General features: G+C 45.0%; 2 protein-coding genes across 3 annotated transcripts in view; one reads left to right on the top strand and one right to left on the bottom strand.

Moving 5' to 3' along the window:
• Window positions 1-434: 434 nt before the first annotated feature.
• On the bottom strand, window positions 435-15,490 carry PTCD1 (pentatricopeptide repeat domain 1). Of its 2 annotated transcripts, none has more exons than XM_081839734.1 (9): window positions 15,393-15,490; window positions 9,219-9,737; window positions 8,434-8,574; window positions 7,120-7,338; window positions 5,283-5,384; window positions 3,003-3,776; window positions 2,487-2,603; window positions 2,026-2,208; window positions 435-645 (listed from the first exon to the last, which is right to left on the bottom strand). In XM_081839734.1, exons 2-9 carry the CDS (start codon window positions 9,687-9,689, stop codon window positions 463-465), a joined length of 2,190 nt encoding a protein of 729 aa, XP_081695860.1. In that variant the 5' UTR covers window positions 9,690-9,737; window positions 15,393-15,490; the 3' UTR covers window positions 435-462. The 2 variants fall into 2 exon arrangements, with proteins under 2 accessions (XP_081695860.1, XP_081695859.1); XM_081839733.1 differs by lacking the exon at window positions 15,393-15,490 and adding an exon at window positions 14,885-15,025.
• CPSF4 (cleavage and polyadenylation specific factor 4) overlaps window positions 15,455-17,922 on the top strand; it is a 20,244-nt gene continuing 17,776 nt past the window's right edge. The window contains exon 1 of the mRNA XM_081840056.1: window positions 15,455-15,592. Within this exon, the coding sequence (XP_081696182.1) occupies window positions 15,490-15,592 (103 nt within the window). The 5' untranslated portion in view covers window positions 15,455-15,489. The remainder of the gene's footprint in view (window positions 15,593-17,922) is intronic.

The raw sequence follows: 17,922 nt of genomic DNA, 5'->3' as shown, positions 1-17,922 counted from the left end.
CCAATATAAAATTCCATACTTGCATGAAATATGGGGGATGGGCACCCTTCTGGAACTAAAGAAAAAAGCCCCAAGTCTCATTTGGAGCAGAAAATACGAAAAATTAACTTTATTACAGCACTTCACATTGCAATGTGTGAGGTCTTCATTTTTTAAATATTTTTGTCGCAACCCGATAAATCAGGAAGGGAGAACCTTTAGCATTCTATATATTCCACTATTTGATGATGGAGGTTGAAGTTTGACATCTGAAAGGGCTAAAGGTTCCCCACAACTGCTATAAAAACCTCCTTGGTAGTAAATCCCACTGAACGTAGCAGGGCTTGCGTCTGAGTAGCAATACTCCCTTTTTTTGTAAAACAAATTCTAAAGCCAATTTGGACAAGAATGCGGGCACAAAATGAAGGCAAAAGGAACTTTCCAACACCACTACAGAGTATTAACATTGGTTTTATTTTTCTATCACCTCCTCTGGCTGCTGTAGTTTTCTGCATCTTCTGTATTATGTTTGTTTTCTGGCTGCTTAGGAGTTCTGTATTTTGCCCAAGGGTGTGGTGTTTCTTCTGCCTCCATCCACTTCAGCCAGCGGAAGTAGTAGGCTCGAAAGCCATTAATTTTCTCCAGGTAATAGTCCTTTGTTTTGTACTGCAAGAAGAAAAGGAGGAGAGAATTAACACTCTGTAACAGCAAGAGAAGATTAGTTCTACTCTAAGAAGTGAGAAACTGCTTCTTAGACTTGTCAGGAGCTTACATACCGTATTTTTCACCCTATAGGACGCACCGTCCCATAAGGCACACCTAGTTTTTTGGGGGGGAAATAAAGGGGGAAAAAATTATTTCCCCCCCAGGTGCGGGGCTGTGGCAGGGGAAGCCCGAGCTTCCCCCGACCCCAGCCCCCAGAACAGGCAACTCTCCACAAGCCGCGGGAGCCTGGCGCTGGGCTCTTGCGCCTTGCGGAGAGCCGCACGAAGTCTGGAGAGCTAGAGGGGTCGTTGCGCACCGACCCCTCTCGCTCTCCAGGCTTCAGCGAATGCCTGCATTCGCCCCATAGGACGCACACACATTTCCCCTTCATTTCTGGAGGGGAAAAAGTGCGTCCTGTGGGACGAAAAATACGGTAATCTTTTGCTGCTTCTATTTGGAAGGGGTGGAGAAGTGTGCTGGTATTAAAAGTTTCTGTAGAGGGAAGACCACAAGCAAGTGCTTAAACTCTCTTCTGATGGAATCAATGGGATCTAGAGGTGTTACCAGGTCTGGCTGCTACCAGTTGTGTTTGGTGGTCTCTCAAAGAGCACAGGTGAGATAAACTGGAAACTATTGGATTTCTCACGTTTCATCAAATAGCCCTAGGGCAGAAATTCATAGCATTAAACAAATTAGAGGGCTGTAGCTAATGTTGCCCATACCCATTAAAATTAGTGAACAAGTCATGTCCATAGACTTCAATGCGTAGGAATATCACTGACTACAACCCAAAGGTGTATAAACATTTCTGCAGAAAACACACAGTATCAGTGTTGAATTAAAACATGCAATAAATAAGCTCATCTAACCTCTCACCTTGTCCCATGGTCTGGGTAAATAGTACATTTTCAGCTGTCAACTGAAATGAATACCATTGGTGCAAGACACACTTCAGAACTTGTATGGAGAAGACCTTTATCCAATTAAGTAGATGCTGGTATAATGGCATTTCTTTAGATACTGTATACTTGCAGTCACTTAGCAATCCTATACATTTTTCTTCCTCAACCTGGTGCCCAACCATTATCCCTGACTACTAAATTATGCTGGCTGGGGCTGATGAGAGTTGCTGATTGATTGATTGCTGATATTTGTAATCAAATATCTGGAAAGGAATATTTTGGGAGAAGGCTAATGCACACTTAACTGGGTGCAATCTGGGTAAATGTGCAGAGGACACAGAACTGAAGGGTGTTCAAAGAACCATGCATATAATACGTGGTCTTAATTTTCTCTTTTGAGTATAAATCAGCTTCTGCAGAAAACAAAAGGTTACCTCACCCTATCAAAGTTAGGAGGATACTGGGCTGCAAACTCCAGCTGGCGTAGGACAACTTCATTTGGAGGAACACGGTTTCTACTCATATCTGCGAGGATCTCTGTGAGGTAGGCATAGTCCAGTCTCTTCACAGCTGCAGTTACAAGTGCACCATAGATCTGTACATTGGGATTTATTCCAGAACGCTGAAAAACACAGCCCCAAACTGTCAGACAAAGGTAATTCTGAAGTCCTTACACACACATTTAGGAGTCTCACAGTATAAGAAGATTACTGCTCCCAAAGCCGGGGAGACCGGGATTTGCACACTATACAACTGATTGCAATGGAGCTACAGGAGCTAGTGGGAAGGCTGAAAGACAAGATCCCCTTCTGTTAACAGAACTCCTCATGAACATGTAGCCATCAAAACCACCAGGTATGCCGCATGCAGAACAGCTTCAAAAGCTTGAGTTTTCTGTACCTTCATGTCTGAGAGTAACTGCAGTCCATCCTCTTTTTTGCGGCAGGCTATTGCCAAGTTGCAAAATGTCTGTAGATTGGGAGAAAGTCCCTCCTTCAGCACCAGGGGCAGCAGGCTCTGTAATATACAAAGGCATGTGAGAACAGCTGTCCAGATTACCTGTTCAAGTTCATGCTGAGAGGAGGTGCAATGTGTACGAATGAAGCTAATTGAACATTGGAAGCTGCCTTACATTCAGTCAGACCACTGGCCAATTAAGCTCAATACTGGCTACTACACTGACAGGATTTCAGACAAGGTTCTGTCCCAGTCCTACCTGGAAATGCTAGGGATTGATCCTGGGACTTTTTGCATGCAAAGTACTTCTTAGCCATCACTGTTCTCCAAAAGTTTTTGGCCTACACCAGTGGGTGGGCAGGAAATGTATCAGGTTCTGGTAAAAAAACAGTAGTTCCTGCAAGACTGAAGACCGTCCACCCCTGACCCCCCCCCCCACTCATATGCCCGTGATCTTACCTTTGCTCCTTCCAGATCTCCTCCTTTGCTCTTCTTCCTCACCAAGGTATTAAAAAAAGTTATATCTGGTTTCACGTTGTGCTCCTCCATCACCGTCAACAAGGAAGACTCTGACTGGCTGTTGGGCTGCACCAGCTCAGCTAGCAGTGTGAAAGTTTTGATACTGGACGTGGCACCATCTTCCTTCATTTTCTTTAAGAAACCCTCCATGTTCCCAATGAGTGCCAGTCTGTCGGAGGGGGTTGCCACCGTCCCTAAGCAGATCACATTTTCGTTGGGTGGCTGCGAGTCCAACAAGTTGGGGAAGTTGAAGGAGGCTTTGGAAAAACACAGAGTGTTTGTTTCTGCCGCATCTGGAGCCATCTGTTTTTTATCAGAGATCCCTAAATCCCTGGGTGCAGCAGAATCTGGCAAAGTAGAGATATCACCAGTCTCTGCCTTTGCACAATTGTCATTTTTGCTTTTGCTTTTTTGGCTATAGACTTCCTGCTCAGGTTTTCTGTCCTCCTCCGGGAACACACATTTTTCCAACATCTCCACATCAAACTGCATTGCAGCTCCAGCATCTATTTCCTTTCCTCGCCAACCCTTTGCCTTCCGGTGTTGCTTACCAGCTTCCAGTCTCAGGAGAGCTGGGCTTTCCTTGAAAGTTCCTAGCAACAAATTGGAAGCTATACGGGGGTCACCAAGGCCGCAGTCTCTGGCAGCACCGAGCATCAAGTTGTAGCTGTAACTGTCGGGTTTTAAGTTCAGTTTAAGCATCTGCTGCCAAACCTGTTTTTGGAAAGAAAGGTCAGGGCAGAGAAAAGAGAAATGTACCCCAGGTGATCCATATAATTACAGTTTTAACACTAATGGGAAACAGACAAGTTGATCCTAAATGCGTTCACTCGGCAGTAAGCCTCAGTATTCAGAGAAATTTGCTTCTTGGGATTGGAGCCTGGAAGACAGCAGTTGTCTCCAAAGCCACTTAGTAGCTCAGTTTGCACATTACCGTCAAACAGTGTATACTTTGAAAGCACCAATCTCATCCATGTTGCTCCTCCCTCACAGCATGCAGGAGAAATGGACCATGATTCCTGGCATTGGGTTATGTCTGAAATGGGGCCCGTGGTTTGTTTAGCTCCAAACAAACTATGAGCAATAAACAAAGTAGCCTGTGGGGGTAGCTCAGAATCAGGTCTGCAAGCTGGATCCTATCTCCTGCCCACCTCCTCCATGGTACATGTTGTGTTCTGAAGGCAAATGTTTTAACATACCGTATTTTTCGCCCTATAGGACGCATTTTCCCCCCTCCAAAAATGAAGGGGAAATCTGGGTGCGTCCTATGGGGCGAATGCAGGCTTTCGCTGAAGCGTGGAGAGCGAGAGGGGTCGGTGCGACCAACCCCTCTCGCTCTCCAGGCTTCAGGAAGACATCCGCAGCCTAGGCAGCCCTGCGGGAGTTCTCGCAGGGCTGTCTAGGCTGCGGATAGTAGCCTGCTTCCTGGAGCGTCGGGCGCCCTGAAAGCAGAGCGCCCCGCGCGCCGGACAGACATCCGCAGTGTGGGGAGCCCTGCAGGAGTTCCCCGCAGGGCTCCCCACGCTGCGGATAGCAGCCTGCTGCCCGGCGCGCGGGGCACCCTGAAGCAGAGCGCCCCTCGTGCCGGGCAGACATCGGCCAGCCCCACAAGCTCGGGGGACAGCAGGGAGGCGCAGCGCCACCATCCCGCTGTTCCTCGACCTGGTTTGGTTTCCCCAACCTGCTTTTGGGGGGGGGGGGAAATACAGGAAAAAAATTTTTCCTGTATTTCCCCCCAAAAAAAACTAGGTACGTCCTACGGGACGGAGCATCCTATAGGATGAAACATACGATAATCATGCTAAGTAACTGCAAATGACATAATGGTGATTAACTAAAGAGGAACACATTTTCTCTTGTCTTTTTAAAAAGCAACTCAGAACTGACAGCACAACCTCACAATCATTAGCATGATTCTTTCAAAAAAAATTGAGATGGTGTTTAATTGTTTTAAATATGGTTTTTATTTGATTTTAAATTATTTTGCTTTAACATTTTATTGTCTATTGCCGTGGGTTCCTTTGGGAGGAAGGCTGGGATACAAATTTAGCAATAAAATTAATCTAAGATGTATATAACTCCCTAGTTCTATAAGATACATGGAAATTTAAGGATTACAACCAGAGGAAGCAATCGCGTAAGAAAATCAGCCAGAGTGAATGCAAGCTTGAAGCTCTTTGTTGGTTTGCTCTGCTGTAAAGAGGAAAGGAACATACAGACCTGCAAGGCATAGCGAAACCCATTCTCTTTGTCTTTTATGCACCCCATAAGCAGGAAGTTGAAAGTCTCTGTGGTGACCGTGTGGCCTTTGTGGATGATTTCCTTAATTTTAAAAAAAGGGATGAATACAGTAATTTCATTCCACAATAGAAATCTTTAATGAAACATTCGCTCTTTTGTAGCTCAAATGGAAAACATCTCCCTCTCTCTCTCTCTCGCTCTCTCTCTCAGATAATAATAATAAAAAGATTCAGAAAAGTCTAAGAAGGCCAAAAGTGACACTTTCAAATTAAATTAACCAAGGTACAAATGTCCATCAATACTGTGTTCACAAATACTATTGCTGAGGTCAGCTGGGAAAGCTAATTTCAACCTTGTACTGTAAGAAACTAAATACCATGCACTGTCTAATTCTCTTTAAGATCAGAAACAATACTTTCATTATTCCACATTCTAACTTATTGGCAAACAGGAGTTTTTAGTTGGATTTACATGCCTCTCTGTTCCAAACCAGACCAAAAATCAGCAGGAGACGGACATGTTTACAAAAAAGGAACCCACTAAAAGCAACAGCATCTCTGCCGATTTACCAATTTGTGAGGAGTGGGCGTGGAATTTTATGGGAAATCAGAAATTTGTCTACGATAGGTAATGTTCAGATAGTGTATCTTGGTTAAAATGATGGTCTGCAGATGACACCAAACTGGGAGGGGTAGCTAATACCTCAGACGATAAAGTCACCTTGAATCCTGATTCTAACAGATTGGAGAACTGGCCCAAAACTAACAAAATGGATTTCAACAGAGATACATGTAAGGTTCTGCACTTAGGCACAAATAACCAGATGCACAAATATAAGATGGGAGACACCTGGCTTGCCAGTAGTACATGGGAAAAGGATCTAGGAGTTTTAGCAGACCACAAGTTTAACAGGAGTCAACAGTGTGATGCACCAGCAAAAAGAAAAGCTAATACACAGGAAATAATAGTATCATGCTATTCTGCTTGGGTCAGACCCCTCCTGGAGTACTGTGTCCAGTACGGTTGAGGGACTTGGGTATGTTTAGTATGGTAATGAGGAGACTGAGAGGAGATAAAATAGCTATCTATTTCAAGGGCTGTCACATGGATGGTGGAGCTTTTTCTGCTCCTCCAGAGGGTAGGACCCGGCCCAGTGGATTCAAATCACCAAAAAATGAGATTCTGACTCAACGTATTTCAGCTGTTTGATGGCAGAATGGACTGCACTCCTTTCATTGGAGGTTTTTAAGCAGAGGTTAGATGGCCACCTGCCAGGGATTATTCAGATGTGATTCCCGCATTGTAAGAAATTGAAATAGATGGCCCTTGGGTCCCTTCCAGCTCTACAATTCTATGCAAATCATTTTAAGTATTTGGAAAGCATTCTGAAAACCTGGAAACAGAAGTAACAACTTTGTCTGAAGCCAACACTTTCATTCCCACACCCTGCAACATTTCACAATCCTGTGCACTGTTTACATTTTGCAGTCTCCCCACCTCAGGTTGTTTGTTTGAAAGTGTTGGATGGGCATTTACTACAAGGAGTGGCGTAGCATGGGGGGTGCAGGGGGGGCCGGCTGCACCGGGCGCAACATCTGGGGGTTAGGGTTAGGGGGCGCAAATCCACGGGTTAGGGGGCGCAAATTACTTGCCTTGCCCCGGGTGCTGACAACCCACGCTACGCCACTGACTACAAGCTCATGCAGTTTATTTCCTTGAGGATAATATATGCCACTTTCTGCTACACAGTTCCTTGCATAGAAAACCACACACACAGATTAAAACAACCCAAATTTTATACCAGAAGCTTCTTTACCTTCAATATGTCAAAGCACACCCGGAGATCTGCACAGTGGGCACACACTTTCAACAGAGAATGGTACGTGACTATGTTGAGCTCAATGTTTTTGTTCAGTAGTTGCTGCCGTAGCCTAAGCGCATGTTGCAGGCCCGAGTCCTTCCAGGGTGACTCTGCACACGCGTTAAACAGGGCTGTGTACGTGGCGTCAGTCGGAGTCAAGGCTCGCTTCTTCATCTGCCTCCCAAGAAAACAGCAATAGATACGCTTTATAAAAATACTCAAACAGTATCAGGAATACTCAGCGGTATCAGGAATAGAACAGATACTCGGTGAAAGTATCGTAATGCACAGGAGTCAATTATGCAAATCCCAATTAGACAGAGAGGACTTGTATATTGAATGGAAAACTTTTAAAGAAAATATTGCAGGTGTCACAGACTTCTAGCAGGAAGCGCAGAGAGCCATACTTCCAAGCACTCGATGCTGGAGTCGCTATTAAGATGGGAGGATGTAATGGGGATTCGATTATGGGGATTTAAATTAAGAAAATAAAATAATAAACCCTGCAAGGTATGTCAGTCCACCCATCATATTAGCTAATTGCAAGAGTCACTGCCAATACCTTCACAGCCCTTGTGTTTCCTCTGCCATATGCTGTTCATCGTGCTACAGAATTAAAATAAAATGAAAATTCCACATGGCTATGTGATTTCTACTGCAAAGAATCAGAGGAAAATCCCAGGCATACTTGCTGATTATTTTTTTTTTAATTTGACGCATCATAGGCCATGAATTTGCGTTTTCTTGTCAGTTTAGAAACTTGGCACAAAAACACACCAGGATGCTGGCTAATGGGATTCCTGCTGAATGAGCAAATGGAAGGCGAGATCTGCTTTTGACTTAGCTCGCTAGAACAGGGCTGGGGAACCTGTGGCTCTCCATCTGTTGCTGGACTCCAGCTCCCATCATTCCTTATCATACTTGTCATGCTGGCTGGGACTGATGGGAGTTGGAGTCCAACAACATCCACAAGGCCCAAGGGGGTGTGGTGGAGGGATGACACAACGCAGCTCAAAAGCAGTAGGTGAGATGGATGCACCTTTCTCCACGTGAATGAAAGATGCCCCAAAACCTTCTCAATAGCACTTTGCAGGAACATTTGTCTTTCAATTCTTCTCTGGCAACAAGAGTTCCCTAGTTCAGAGATGGGGAACCTGGGAAACTCCCATCAGCACCAGCCACACTGGGTGGTTTCATACAAAAACTACCCCTGGCTTGGTTTTCTGACAGCAGCTCTCTTCCTTATGTGAACGAAACCGGAGTACTTACATCATTATAGAGCTTGAATGCCTTCTTCACATAGCCAGCTCTGCCACAACCACCGATCAGGACAGTGTAGTTGCTCTCTTCTGGCCGAACACGTTCCTCCTTCAGCATCTGTACCTCAAACAGGTTCAAAGCCTCTGCCAGCTGCAGTTAAGAGAGGACAACTGTGAGGAGACAGCAGGACCTGTTGCTACTGCAGGGCCTGGGGAACCTTTCTCAGCCCAAGACCACATTCCCTTATGGGCAACCCTTCCATAGGAACAGATGTCAGTCCCCACTGGCATTTTAATGTGTAGATTTGGATTAAAGATGGGCGGGTTCCAGGTCTGAATAGGTTGAAGACGGCTGCACAAGATCACACTGCTCATCTAGCTCAGGAATTGGGAGGTGCAGGCAGAAACCTTGTCTCCTGATCCCACCTCTACGGGCCACGTGTGGCAGGTGGGCATCACAGTGGCATTGAATGACCCATTTTTGTCAGCATGGTTTGACACCTTGTTTCGCCAGCCTCAAGGATCAGCTGGTCATTGGGTTTTGCAAAGCGCTGTGCACAGACAGGGTTTTGCCAATGTCAATGATATGGTGTTGGGTATGGGCTTGGCTAATATTAGGCCTGTGGACTGAAGGCTCCTTAACCCTGATCCAGCCCAATATTGTCAACTACACTGACTGGCAGTGGCATCCCAGAGTCCCTGGCAGGTGCTCTATTCTAGCAGTGAGCAATGGCTTTTTACTAGCTATGCAAGTCTATTCAATACTCTTGCAATGAAAACAGCTGAGATAATGACCTTGCCTTCTTTTATCAATGCCTTGCACTTCAAGAAATACCAATACGGAGTGTTCCTGGGACCTTGTCTGGGTTTTGGTTCCAATTCTTCCTCTTCTTCCACTTGGCTTTTGAGTTGCAAATCGTGAAATTCTTCAGAAGCTTTGTGAAAAAAATGTCTAGAAGAAAATTTTTGAGACAACAACCCAAAGCCTTCGTCGTCATCAAATTTCTCTTCTTCATTGCTGGCTGTGTCAGAGGTGGTGGCAGAATGTGTCTCTTTCGGATCTCTCCTGTGTAACTTGTAGACCACTGGGGATGAACTAAAAGGTCTCAAGGCCAGAAACCTGAGATGATGAGCATTTCTAGGCCCTGCCAAATGTTTCTTTGAAATGGACCTCAATCTGGAAGTAGAACACAGCCAAGGATAGAAAGAACCTCTCACAGTGAAAAGTCCTGTAGGGAAGCAATGGTGTATCAGCTGCAAAGCCATTGTGGTACCCGCTTTCGTCACCTTGTTCTCCGATTAGACAGCCATCTCCTAGAAGCCAAATCCAAAACATTTATATATCTGTATCCTCACTTTTCTTCAAAAATAAAACAAACCTGCAGTGGCTTCTGTTAAACATTAAAACAACGATATATCAAATTAAAACAAGATCACAGAAAGTAAACACAGAACTGATCAAATTGTTCTATCACATCAGGGATGGGGAGCCTGGGGTTCCCTAGATGTTGCTGGACTCCCAACTCCCATCAGCCAGCTAGGCCTACAGCTAGGAATGTTGGGAGTCCAGCAACATCTGGAGGGCCACAGGTTCCTGATGGGCCTCTGGAGTTCAACGGGTAAGTTAGTCATAGCTACAGGACTGAAGCCTTAGTTAGGTAAGTAATTTATAATTTTGAGTTTATTGTACTTTGCATGTTAGCTTGTTCCTGCTTTTATGCTGTGTTTTCAATCTGTACTTTCCATTATATATAAAAAAATTAACTGAGGCCCATTAATTTAAATGGGTCTATTTTGAGTAAAACTTAACTGCATGCAACGCTTTACCTATATTATTATATGCTGCTCTGAAATCTGTTTTGATGAAAGGTTAAGTGTGGAAACATTTCAAACAAAGCTTCTTATTTTACATGCACCCACTTGACTGTTTTGACTGGTGGAATTGGCAATACTGTAGGTTCCACCATAATACCCATTCCATATCTGTAACAACTTGAACTTTTAGCGTGGGAGCACCTGCACTTTGAAACTCCTTGCCTATGGAGATCAAGCAGGCGTCTTCATCGCACTCTATTCGTCGCCTGCTGAAAAGAACATTCCTGTTTAGAGAAACCTACCCAGGTGCTTAGAAATAAGCTTGCCATATGTCAGGAAAATTCCTGACATGTCCTTGTCTTTGGGTATAAAAAAATGGCACCAGGGGGCAAAATGTCAGGGAAAACTCGGGTGCATGGCAACACGATGGAAAAAGCTCAACAATTTTGCAGGTGTCAGGAATTCTAGTTCTAGTATTTAAACTATGAAAGTAGGGTTGCATTCCCCCCCCTCCATTTTACTGTTTTCTCTTTTTGTAAACTGCTTTGAGGGTGTTGCTGTTGGGTTGTTTTTTTTTTACAATCAAGCAGTAGGTAAATTTTACGAAACAAATGAACGAAGCTTCTCAGGGCTGAGGGAAGAAGCCCCCCACCTGATACTTCTAGGCAGTGGTGTTTTCCCATCAGATGTCAAGGAGATAAAGAACTACACAGCCTTTAGAAGACCTCTGAAGGCAGCCCTGTATCGGGGAGGTTTTAAATACAGTATTTGATGTTTTATTATGTTTTATATGGGGGCAACCCAGTCAAATGTTCGGACTATAAATATAATCTTTAAGATAATATTTTAGGTTTATATTATGTTTATTTGACTATATACTCTATATTTGACTTTCTTCAGATTGTTTTATTTATGTTTTATTGATTTAATATGCTGTAAACTGCTTTGAGATTTTTCTTAAAATTATAAAGCGGTATAGAAATAAATAAGGATCACTGCCTTGCCATGGCGAAGGGGCTTGAATAACTCGGAGAAGCTATGAGCTATGCCGTGCAGGGCCACCCAAGATGGACAGGTCATAGTGGAGAGTTTTGACCAAACGTGATCCACCTGGAGCAGGAACCGGCAAGCCACTCCAGTATCCCTGCCAAGAAAACTCCATGGACAAAGACAAAAGGCATATAAAAGTTATGACGCTGGAAGATGAGCCCCTCAGGTCAGAAGGCGTCCAACATGCTACTGAGGAAGAGGACAAGTAGATTCAGAGCTGATGACGCGGCTGGGCCAAAAGCCGAAAGGACGCTCAGTTGCGGATATGCCTGGAAGTGAAAGGAAAGTCCTATGCTGTAAAGAAAAATATTGCATAGGAACCTGGAATGTAAGAACCATGAACCTTGGTAAGTTGGATGTGGTCAAAAATGAGATGGCAAGAATAAATATTGACATCCTGGGCATCAGTGAACTAAAATGGATGGGAATGGGCAAATTCAGTTCGGATGTCCATCATATCTACTACTGTGGGCAAGAATCCCGTAAAAGAAATGGAGTGGCCCTCATAGTCAACAAAAGAGTGGCAAAAGCTGTATTGGGATGCAATCTCAAAAATGATAGAATGATCTCGATACGAATCCAAGGCAGACCTTTTAACATCACAGTAATCCAAGTTTATGCACCAACCACTGGTGCTGAAGAAACTGAAATTGACCAGTTCTCTGAAGACTTACAACACCTTATAGAATTGACACCAAAGAAGGATGTTCTTCTCATTATAGGTGATTGGAATGCTAAAGTAGGGAGTCAAGAGATAAAAGGAACAACTGGCAAGTTTGGCCTTGGAGTTCAAAACGAAGCAGGGCAAAGGCTAATACAGTTCTGCCAAGAGAACAAGCTGGTCATCACAAACACTCTTTTCCAACAACACAAGAGACGACTCTACACGTGGACACCAGATGGGCAGCATCAAAATCAGATTGATTATATTCTCTGCAGCCAAAGATGGAGAAGCTCTATACAGTCAGCAAAAACAAGACCTGGAGCGGACTGTGGCTCAGATCATCAGCTTCTTATAGCAAAATTCAAGCTTAAACTGAAGAAAGTAGGAAAAACCACTGGGCTGGTAAGATACAATCTAAGTCAAATCCCTTATGAATACACAGTGGAAGTGAGGAACAGGTTTAAGGATTTAGATTTGGTGGACAGAGTGCCTGAAGAACTATGGATGGAGGCTCGCAACATTATACAGGAGGCAGCAATGAAAACCATCCCAATGAAAAGGAAATGCAAGAAAGCAAAGTGGCTGTCCAACGAGACGTTACAAATAGAGGAGGAGAGAAGGCAAGCAAAATGCGAGGGAGATAGTGAAAGATACAGGAAATTGAATGCAGATTTCCAAAAAATAGCAAGGAGAGACAAGGCCTTCTTAAACGAGCAATGCAAAGAAATAGAGGAAAACAACAGAATGGGAAGAACCAGAGATCTGTTCAAGAAAATTGGAGATATGAAAGGGACATTTCGTACAAAGATTACCATAATAAAGGACAAAAGTGGTAAGGACCTAACAGAAGCAGAAGACATCAAGAAGAGGTGGCAAGAATACACAGAGGAATTATACCAGAAAGATACGGATGGCTCGTACATCCCAGGTAGTGTGGTTGCTGACCTTGAGCCAGACATCCTGGAGAGTGAAGTCAAATGGGCCTTAGAAAGCACTGCAAATAACAAGGCCAGTGGAAGTGATGGTATTCCAGCTGAACTACTTAAAATTTTAGAAGATGATGCTGTTAAGGTGCTACACTCAGTATGCCAGCAAGTTTGGAAAACTCAGCAGTGGCCAGAGGATTGGAGAAGATCAGTCTACATCCCAATCCCAAAGAAGGGCAGTGCCAAAGAATGCTCCAACTACCGCACAATTGCACTCATTTCACACGCTAGCAAGGTTATGCTTAAAATTCTACAAGGAAGGCTCAAGCAATATATGGACTGAGAACTCCCAGAAGTGCAAGCTGGATTTAGAAGAGGCAGAGGAACCAGAGACCAAATTGCAAACATGCGCTGGATTATGGAGAAAGCTAGAGAGTTCCAGAAAGACATCTACTTTTGCTTCATTGACTATGCAAAAGCCTTTGACTGTGTCGACCACAGCAAACTATGGCAAGTTCTTAAAGAAATGGGAGTGCCTGATCACCTCATCTGTCTCCTGAGAAATCTCTATGTGGGACAAGAAGCTACAGTTAGAACTTGATATGGAACAACTGATTGGTTCAAAATTGGGAAAGGACTACTGCAAGGCTGTATATTGTCTCCCTGCTTATTTAACTTATATGCAGAATTCATCATGCGAAAGGCGGGGCTGTATGAATCCCAAGCCGGAATTAAGATTGCCGGAAGAAATATCAACAACCTCAGATATGCAGATGACACAACCTTGATGGCAGAAAGTGAGGAGGAATTAAAGAACCTTTTAATGAGGGTGAAAGAGGAGAGTGCAAAATACGGTCTGAAGCTCAACACCAAAAAAACGAAGATCATGGCCACTAGTCCCATCACCTCCTGGCAAATAGAAGGAGAAGAAATGGAGGCAGTGAGAGATTTTACTTTCTTGGGCTCCATGATCACTGCAGATGGTAACAGCAGTCACGAAATTAAAAGATGCCTGCTCCTTGGGAGAAAGGCGATGGCAAACCTAGACAGCATCTTAAAAAGCAGAGACATCACCTTGCCAACAAAGGTCCATATAGTTAAAGCCATGGTTTTCCCAGTAGTGATGTATGGAAGTGAGAGCTGGACCATAAAGAAGGCTGATTGTCGAAGAATTGATGCTTTTGAATTATGGTGCTGGAGGAGACTCTTGAGAGTCCCATGGACTGCAAAAAGATCAAACCTCTCCATTCTGAAGGAAATCAGCCCTGAGCGCTCACTGGAAGGACAGATTGTGAAGCTGAGGCTCCAATACTTTGGCCACCTCATGAGAAGAGAAGACTCCCTGGAAAAGACCCTGATGTTGGGAAAGATGGAGGGCACAAGGAGAAGGGGACAGAGGACGAGATTGATCGACAGTGGAATTTGCTGCCCAGGAGTGTGGTGGAGTCTCCTTCTTTGGAGGTCTTTAAGCAGAGGCTTGGCAACCATATGTCAGGAGTGCTGTGATGGTGTTTCCTGCTTGGCAGGGGGTTGGACTCGATGGCCCTTGGGGTCTCTTCCAACTCTATGATTCTATGATTCTATGATTCTATGATATGGTTGGACAGTGTTCTCGAAGCTACCAACATGAGTTTGACCAAACTGCGGGAGGCAGTGGAAGACAGGAGTGCCTGGCGTGCTCTGGTCCAGGGGGTCACGAAGAGTCGGACACGACTAAACGATTAAACGACAATAGAAATAAAATAAAAACCATAAAACTATTATTACTGTTACTATTACTCGTCTCAAGAGCAATGTGAGGGTCAGGCTCGGATGGGAAAGCTGAGGCCCTCCATGAGTTTTGCTGCCCTCCAATTCCAGTCAGCCGTGGCCACTGTGCTGCGCTGGCTGAGGCCGACTCGGGGACCCTCTTGCACGGCCGAGGCAGAAGGAGCCTCCATGAGGCGCCACGACCACCTCCTCCCCCCCTCTATATTGCGCGCACGCGCACACGGGCCGCCACTCACCCGCCAACGTTCCCTCTACGCGCGAGGCAAGACCTCCCGCTCGCGACTCCCGACTTCTCCGCACACCTCGGCCTCTTCACGTGGTAGGCGGAGCTTCTCGTTCGGGCTAAGGCGATAGGCCGAGGAGCCACCCCCCACCTCTGCGCGAGAGCCGATTGGTTCGCTCTTCCTCCGCCTTCTTCTTCCCCCCCCCATAACAATGCTTCCGACTCTTTAAGCGAGGGGAGGCGGGGCCGGAAAGAGGAAAGCTAGAGAGAGGCAGAGACACGCACCGTGGCTGCTCGAGGGACTTTAACCTCGCCCACGCAACTCAAGGGGCGGGGCCTATTCTTATTGGCTGAGCCGGAGAGCGAAGGCGGGGCGTGCGGATGCGCGTGCGCAAGTCCCGCAGCTCCCAGCATCCCTCGCGAAGGCCCGTCGCGTTCGGATTGGAGGGAGCTGGTGTCCCTCTTACTCGCGCGCGCACACAAGCGTTAGGCTCCTCGCTCGCCCCGCCCTTTGGTTTTACCTCAGTTTTCCCTCAGAGCCGAAGCGCCTCGAGGGGAGCGGAGATACTTCGCTTCCTTGCCTCCCTCGAACGCACAGCCGCCGCCGCCGCCGCCGCCATGCAGGAACTAATCGCCAGCGTGGATCACATCAAGTTCGACCTGGAGATCGCGGTGGAGCAGCAGCTCGGGGCGCAGCCGCTGCCCTTCCCGGGCATGGACAGTACGCGAGGGGGCGGCGGAGGGAGGGAGGTCAGGGAGGGCCGCAGACCCAGATTTGCCCCCCCCCCCATCTGTTCTTCCCGGTGGAATTGAAGATGGAGGGAGAGGGAGGCAGAGGCATACATTGCAATTATTATTATTATTATTATTATTTCCAATATACTGAATAGGGGCCTTTGAGGGAGGTGTTAACTTGCAGGACACGTCACGGAAGGGAGCCAGAGCAATCCTTGTTCCATGCGGACGTCGTATAATTTTTGCTGCTGCACCTAGGTTTTGAGGGGTTTGGTTTTGTTTTTAAATCTTCTTTCAGAGTCTCAGTGGGATTTAAGTGTTATCTCAATAAATTGTATCAGTTGTGTGGTTTACGATCCCACAAAAACACATTTTGGAATAACCCCCCTCCCCGCCCCAGAAGAAACTTCTACTTTCAGGGATAGGTCCTGTTGAATTTGGCAGGGCTTATTTTTGAGGAAGGCGGTGTACGTTTGCCCTGTGAGTCACTGAAGAGAAGACGGATGGATTAAAATATGAATCAAATTTATTTAAAAGGGGGGAAAGTGAACCTACTTGTAACCCCAATGTAGGAAGAGCCCTGTTGGAGCAGGCGAAAGGTCCTGTGTAGTCTGGTTTCCTGCCTCCGGTAGCAGCTACCCAGATTCCACTGGAAAAAACCCCAGTAGCGCATGAAAGCAACAGCTTTCTCTTCCTATTGTTCCGTAGAAAATGACTCTGATACGCTGACTCTTGATTCCAGAAATTCCATGTAGCCATCATAACTATGTGGCGGTACTCTCAATACTGGATTACTGCAAGTGTACAGTGGTACCTCGGGTTACATACACTTCAGGTTACATACGCTTCAGGTTACAGACTCCTCTAACCCAGAAATATTACCTCGGGTTAAGAACTTTGCTTCAGGATGAGAACAGAAATTGTGCAGCGGCAGCAGGAGGCCCCATTAGCTAAAGTGGTGCTTCAGGTTAAGAACAGTTTCAGGTTAAGAACAGACCTCTGGAACAAATTAAGTTCTTAACCCGCGGTACCACTGTATTTTTTGTGGGTCTGTCCAGAGGCTCCAGCTGATGCAGAATAGAATGGCCAGACTGCTGACAGGACCACCTGGCCAACATGCAACATCATTATTAAAAAATCTGTGCTGGCTGCCCATCTACTGAGTCAGGTTCATTGTATACATTTACAAAGCCCTGAAGAACTGAGATCCAGAGTGCCTTCAGGACTGCCTGAGCACTTATATCCCAACTCATTCCTTCAGATCATCTGCAGGAGTGTTGTTAGCTGCCTGCCCTACCCTTGAGTTGGTGAGGCTCATTTGACATTGACACAAATTATGGTCTTTAGTGTCATTGGTCCTGTGCAATACTCTGCCAGTAGAGCTTCATCAGCTGCTTTCTGTTTCAACTTTTAAACACCAGCTGAGAATGTTCCACCAGGCTTACATAGGCAATTAAGAATACATATTTCCATAATTAGTCGATGAGTCTCCGATTCTAATTTTTGTGTGTTATTATGTATATAAATTATATAAGCCACTTTGCTATTTTTAATGCTATAGCTGTATATAAATCTTTTAATCAATAAATAAATGACTAGTTGCTGTTGATAGTGCCCTCCATCAATCACACTTATGTCATACTTTGTGTTTTACTCTGTACGTAATAAAAGGATGCATTGTATGGTTTTAATTTTGGCCTGTTGACTGATAAATTGATGGTGGTGGTAGACTAGTGAGTAAAAGCAAAGATGCAGCTTTGTAGGATTAAAACGATATTTGAGAAGTCAGTTGCTAAAGTGCAAAGGAAATATTTTTTTAAAAGGAAAAAAGTGGATCCATAAAATAGTATAGTCACAGCTGTAAAATTTCCATAAAACTGCATCAAAAATGCCTTCAAAAATAATAACTTATTTACTTGCCCCCAAAGCCGCAGTAGGAAGCATAATAATAACGGCTAACATTTATATAACACTTTAGAGAATTCAAAACAGGCAAGCTTTGGGTGAACAAAATAGGTAGCCAGCTTAGTACAAACTTCTCTTCATGGTGCATGTGGGCTTTCAAGTTATCCAAAACATTCTCAGGCTAAGGGAAGAAATGCTAGGAAAACCTTTTCTGGATTTCTACTTGTTACATAGCTATGAGAGGCTCAGGAACACTGTGTATGTTGCCCCAGCAGTTCCTGTCAGTGCTGTGACAATCTGAATATGGACTATGTGCTCAGCCATAAATTCATTAGATGATACTGGGTAAATTTCCATCTGAAGACTTGAGTGATTAATTTGTATTTCATTTTAGTAATGCAACTGTTGAAA

The sequence above is a fragment of the Podarcis erhardii genome (genome assembly GCF_964252035.2).
Source record: "Podarcis erhardii genome assembly, chromosome: 14".
Lineage (NCBI taxonomy): Eukaryota > Metazoa > Chordata > Lepidosauria > Squamata > Lacertidae > Podarcis > Podarcis erhardii.
Note: the sequence above shows the minus strand (reverse complement) of the source record. Positions and strands in the feature narration are given on the sequence as shown.

Coding starts and splice junctions, on each gene's coding strand:
- PTCD1 (XM_081839734.1), bottom strand. CDS start 9,689: ATGGCTTTGCAGCTGATACACCATTGCTTCCCTACAGGACTTTTCACT. Junction 8,575..9,218: donor CATTGATAAAAGAAGGCAAG/GTCATTATCTCA, acceptor TCTTAACTGCAG/CTGGCAGAGGCTTTGAACCT. Junction 5,385..7,119: donor TGTGCTTTGACATATTGAAG/GTAAAGAAGCTT, acceptor TTTAAAATTAAG/GAAATCATCCACAAAGGCCA.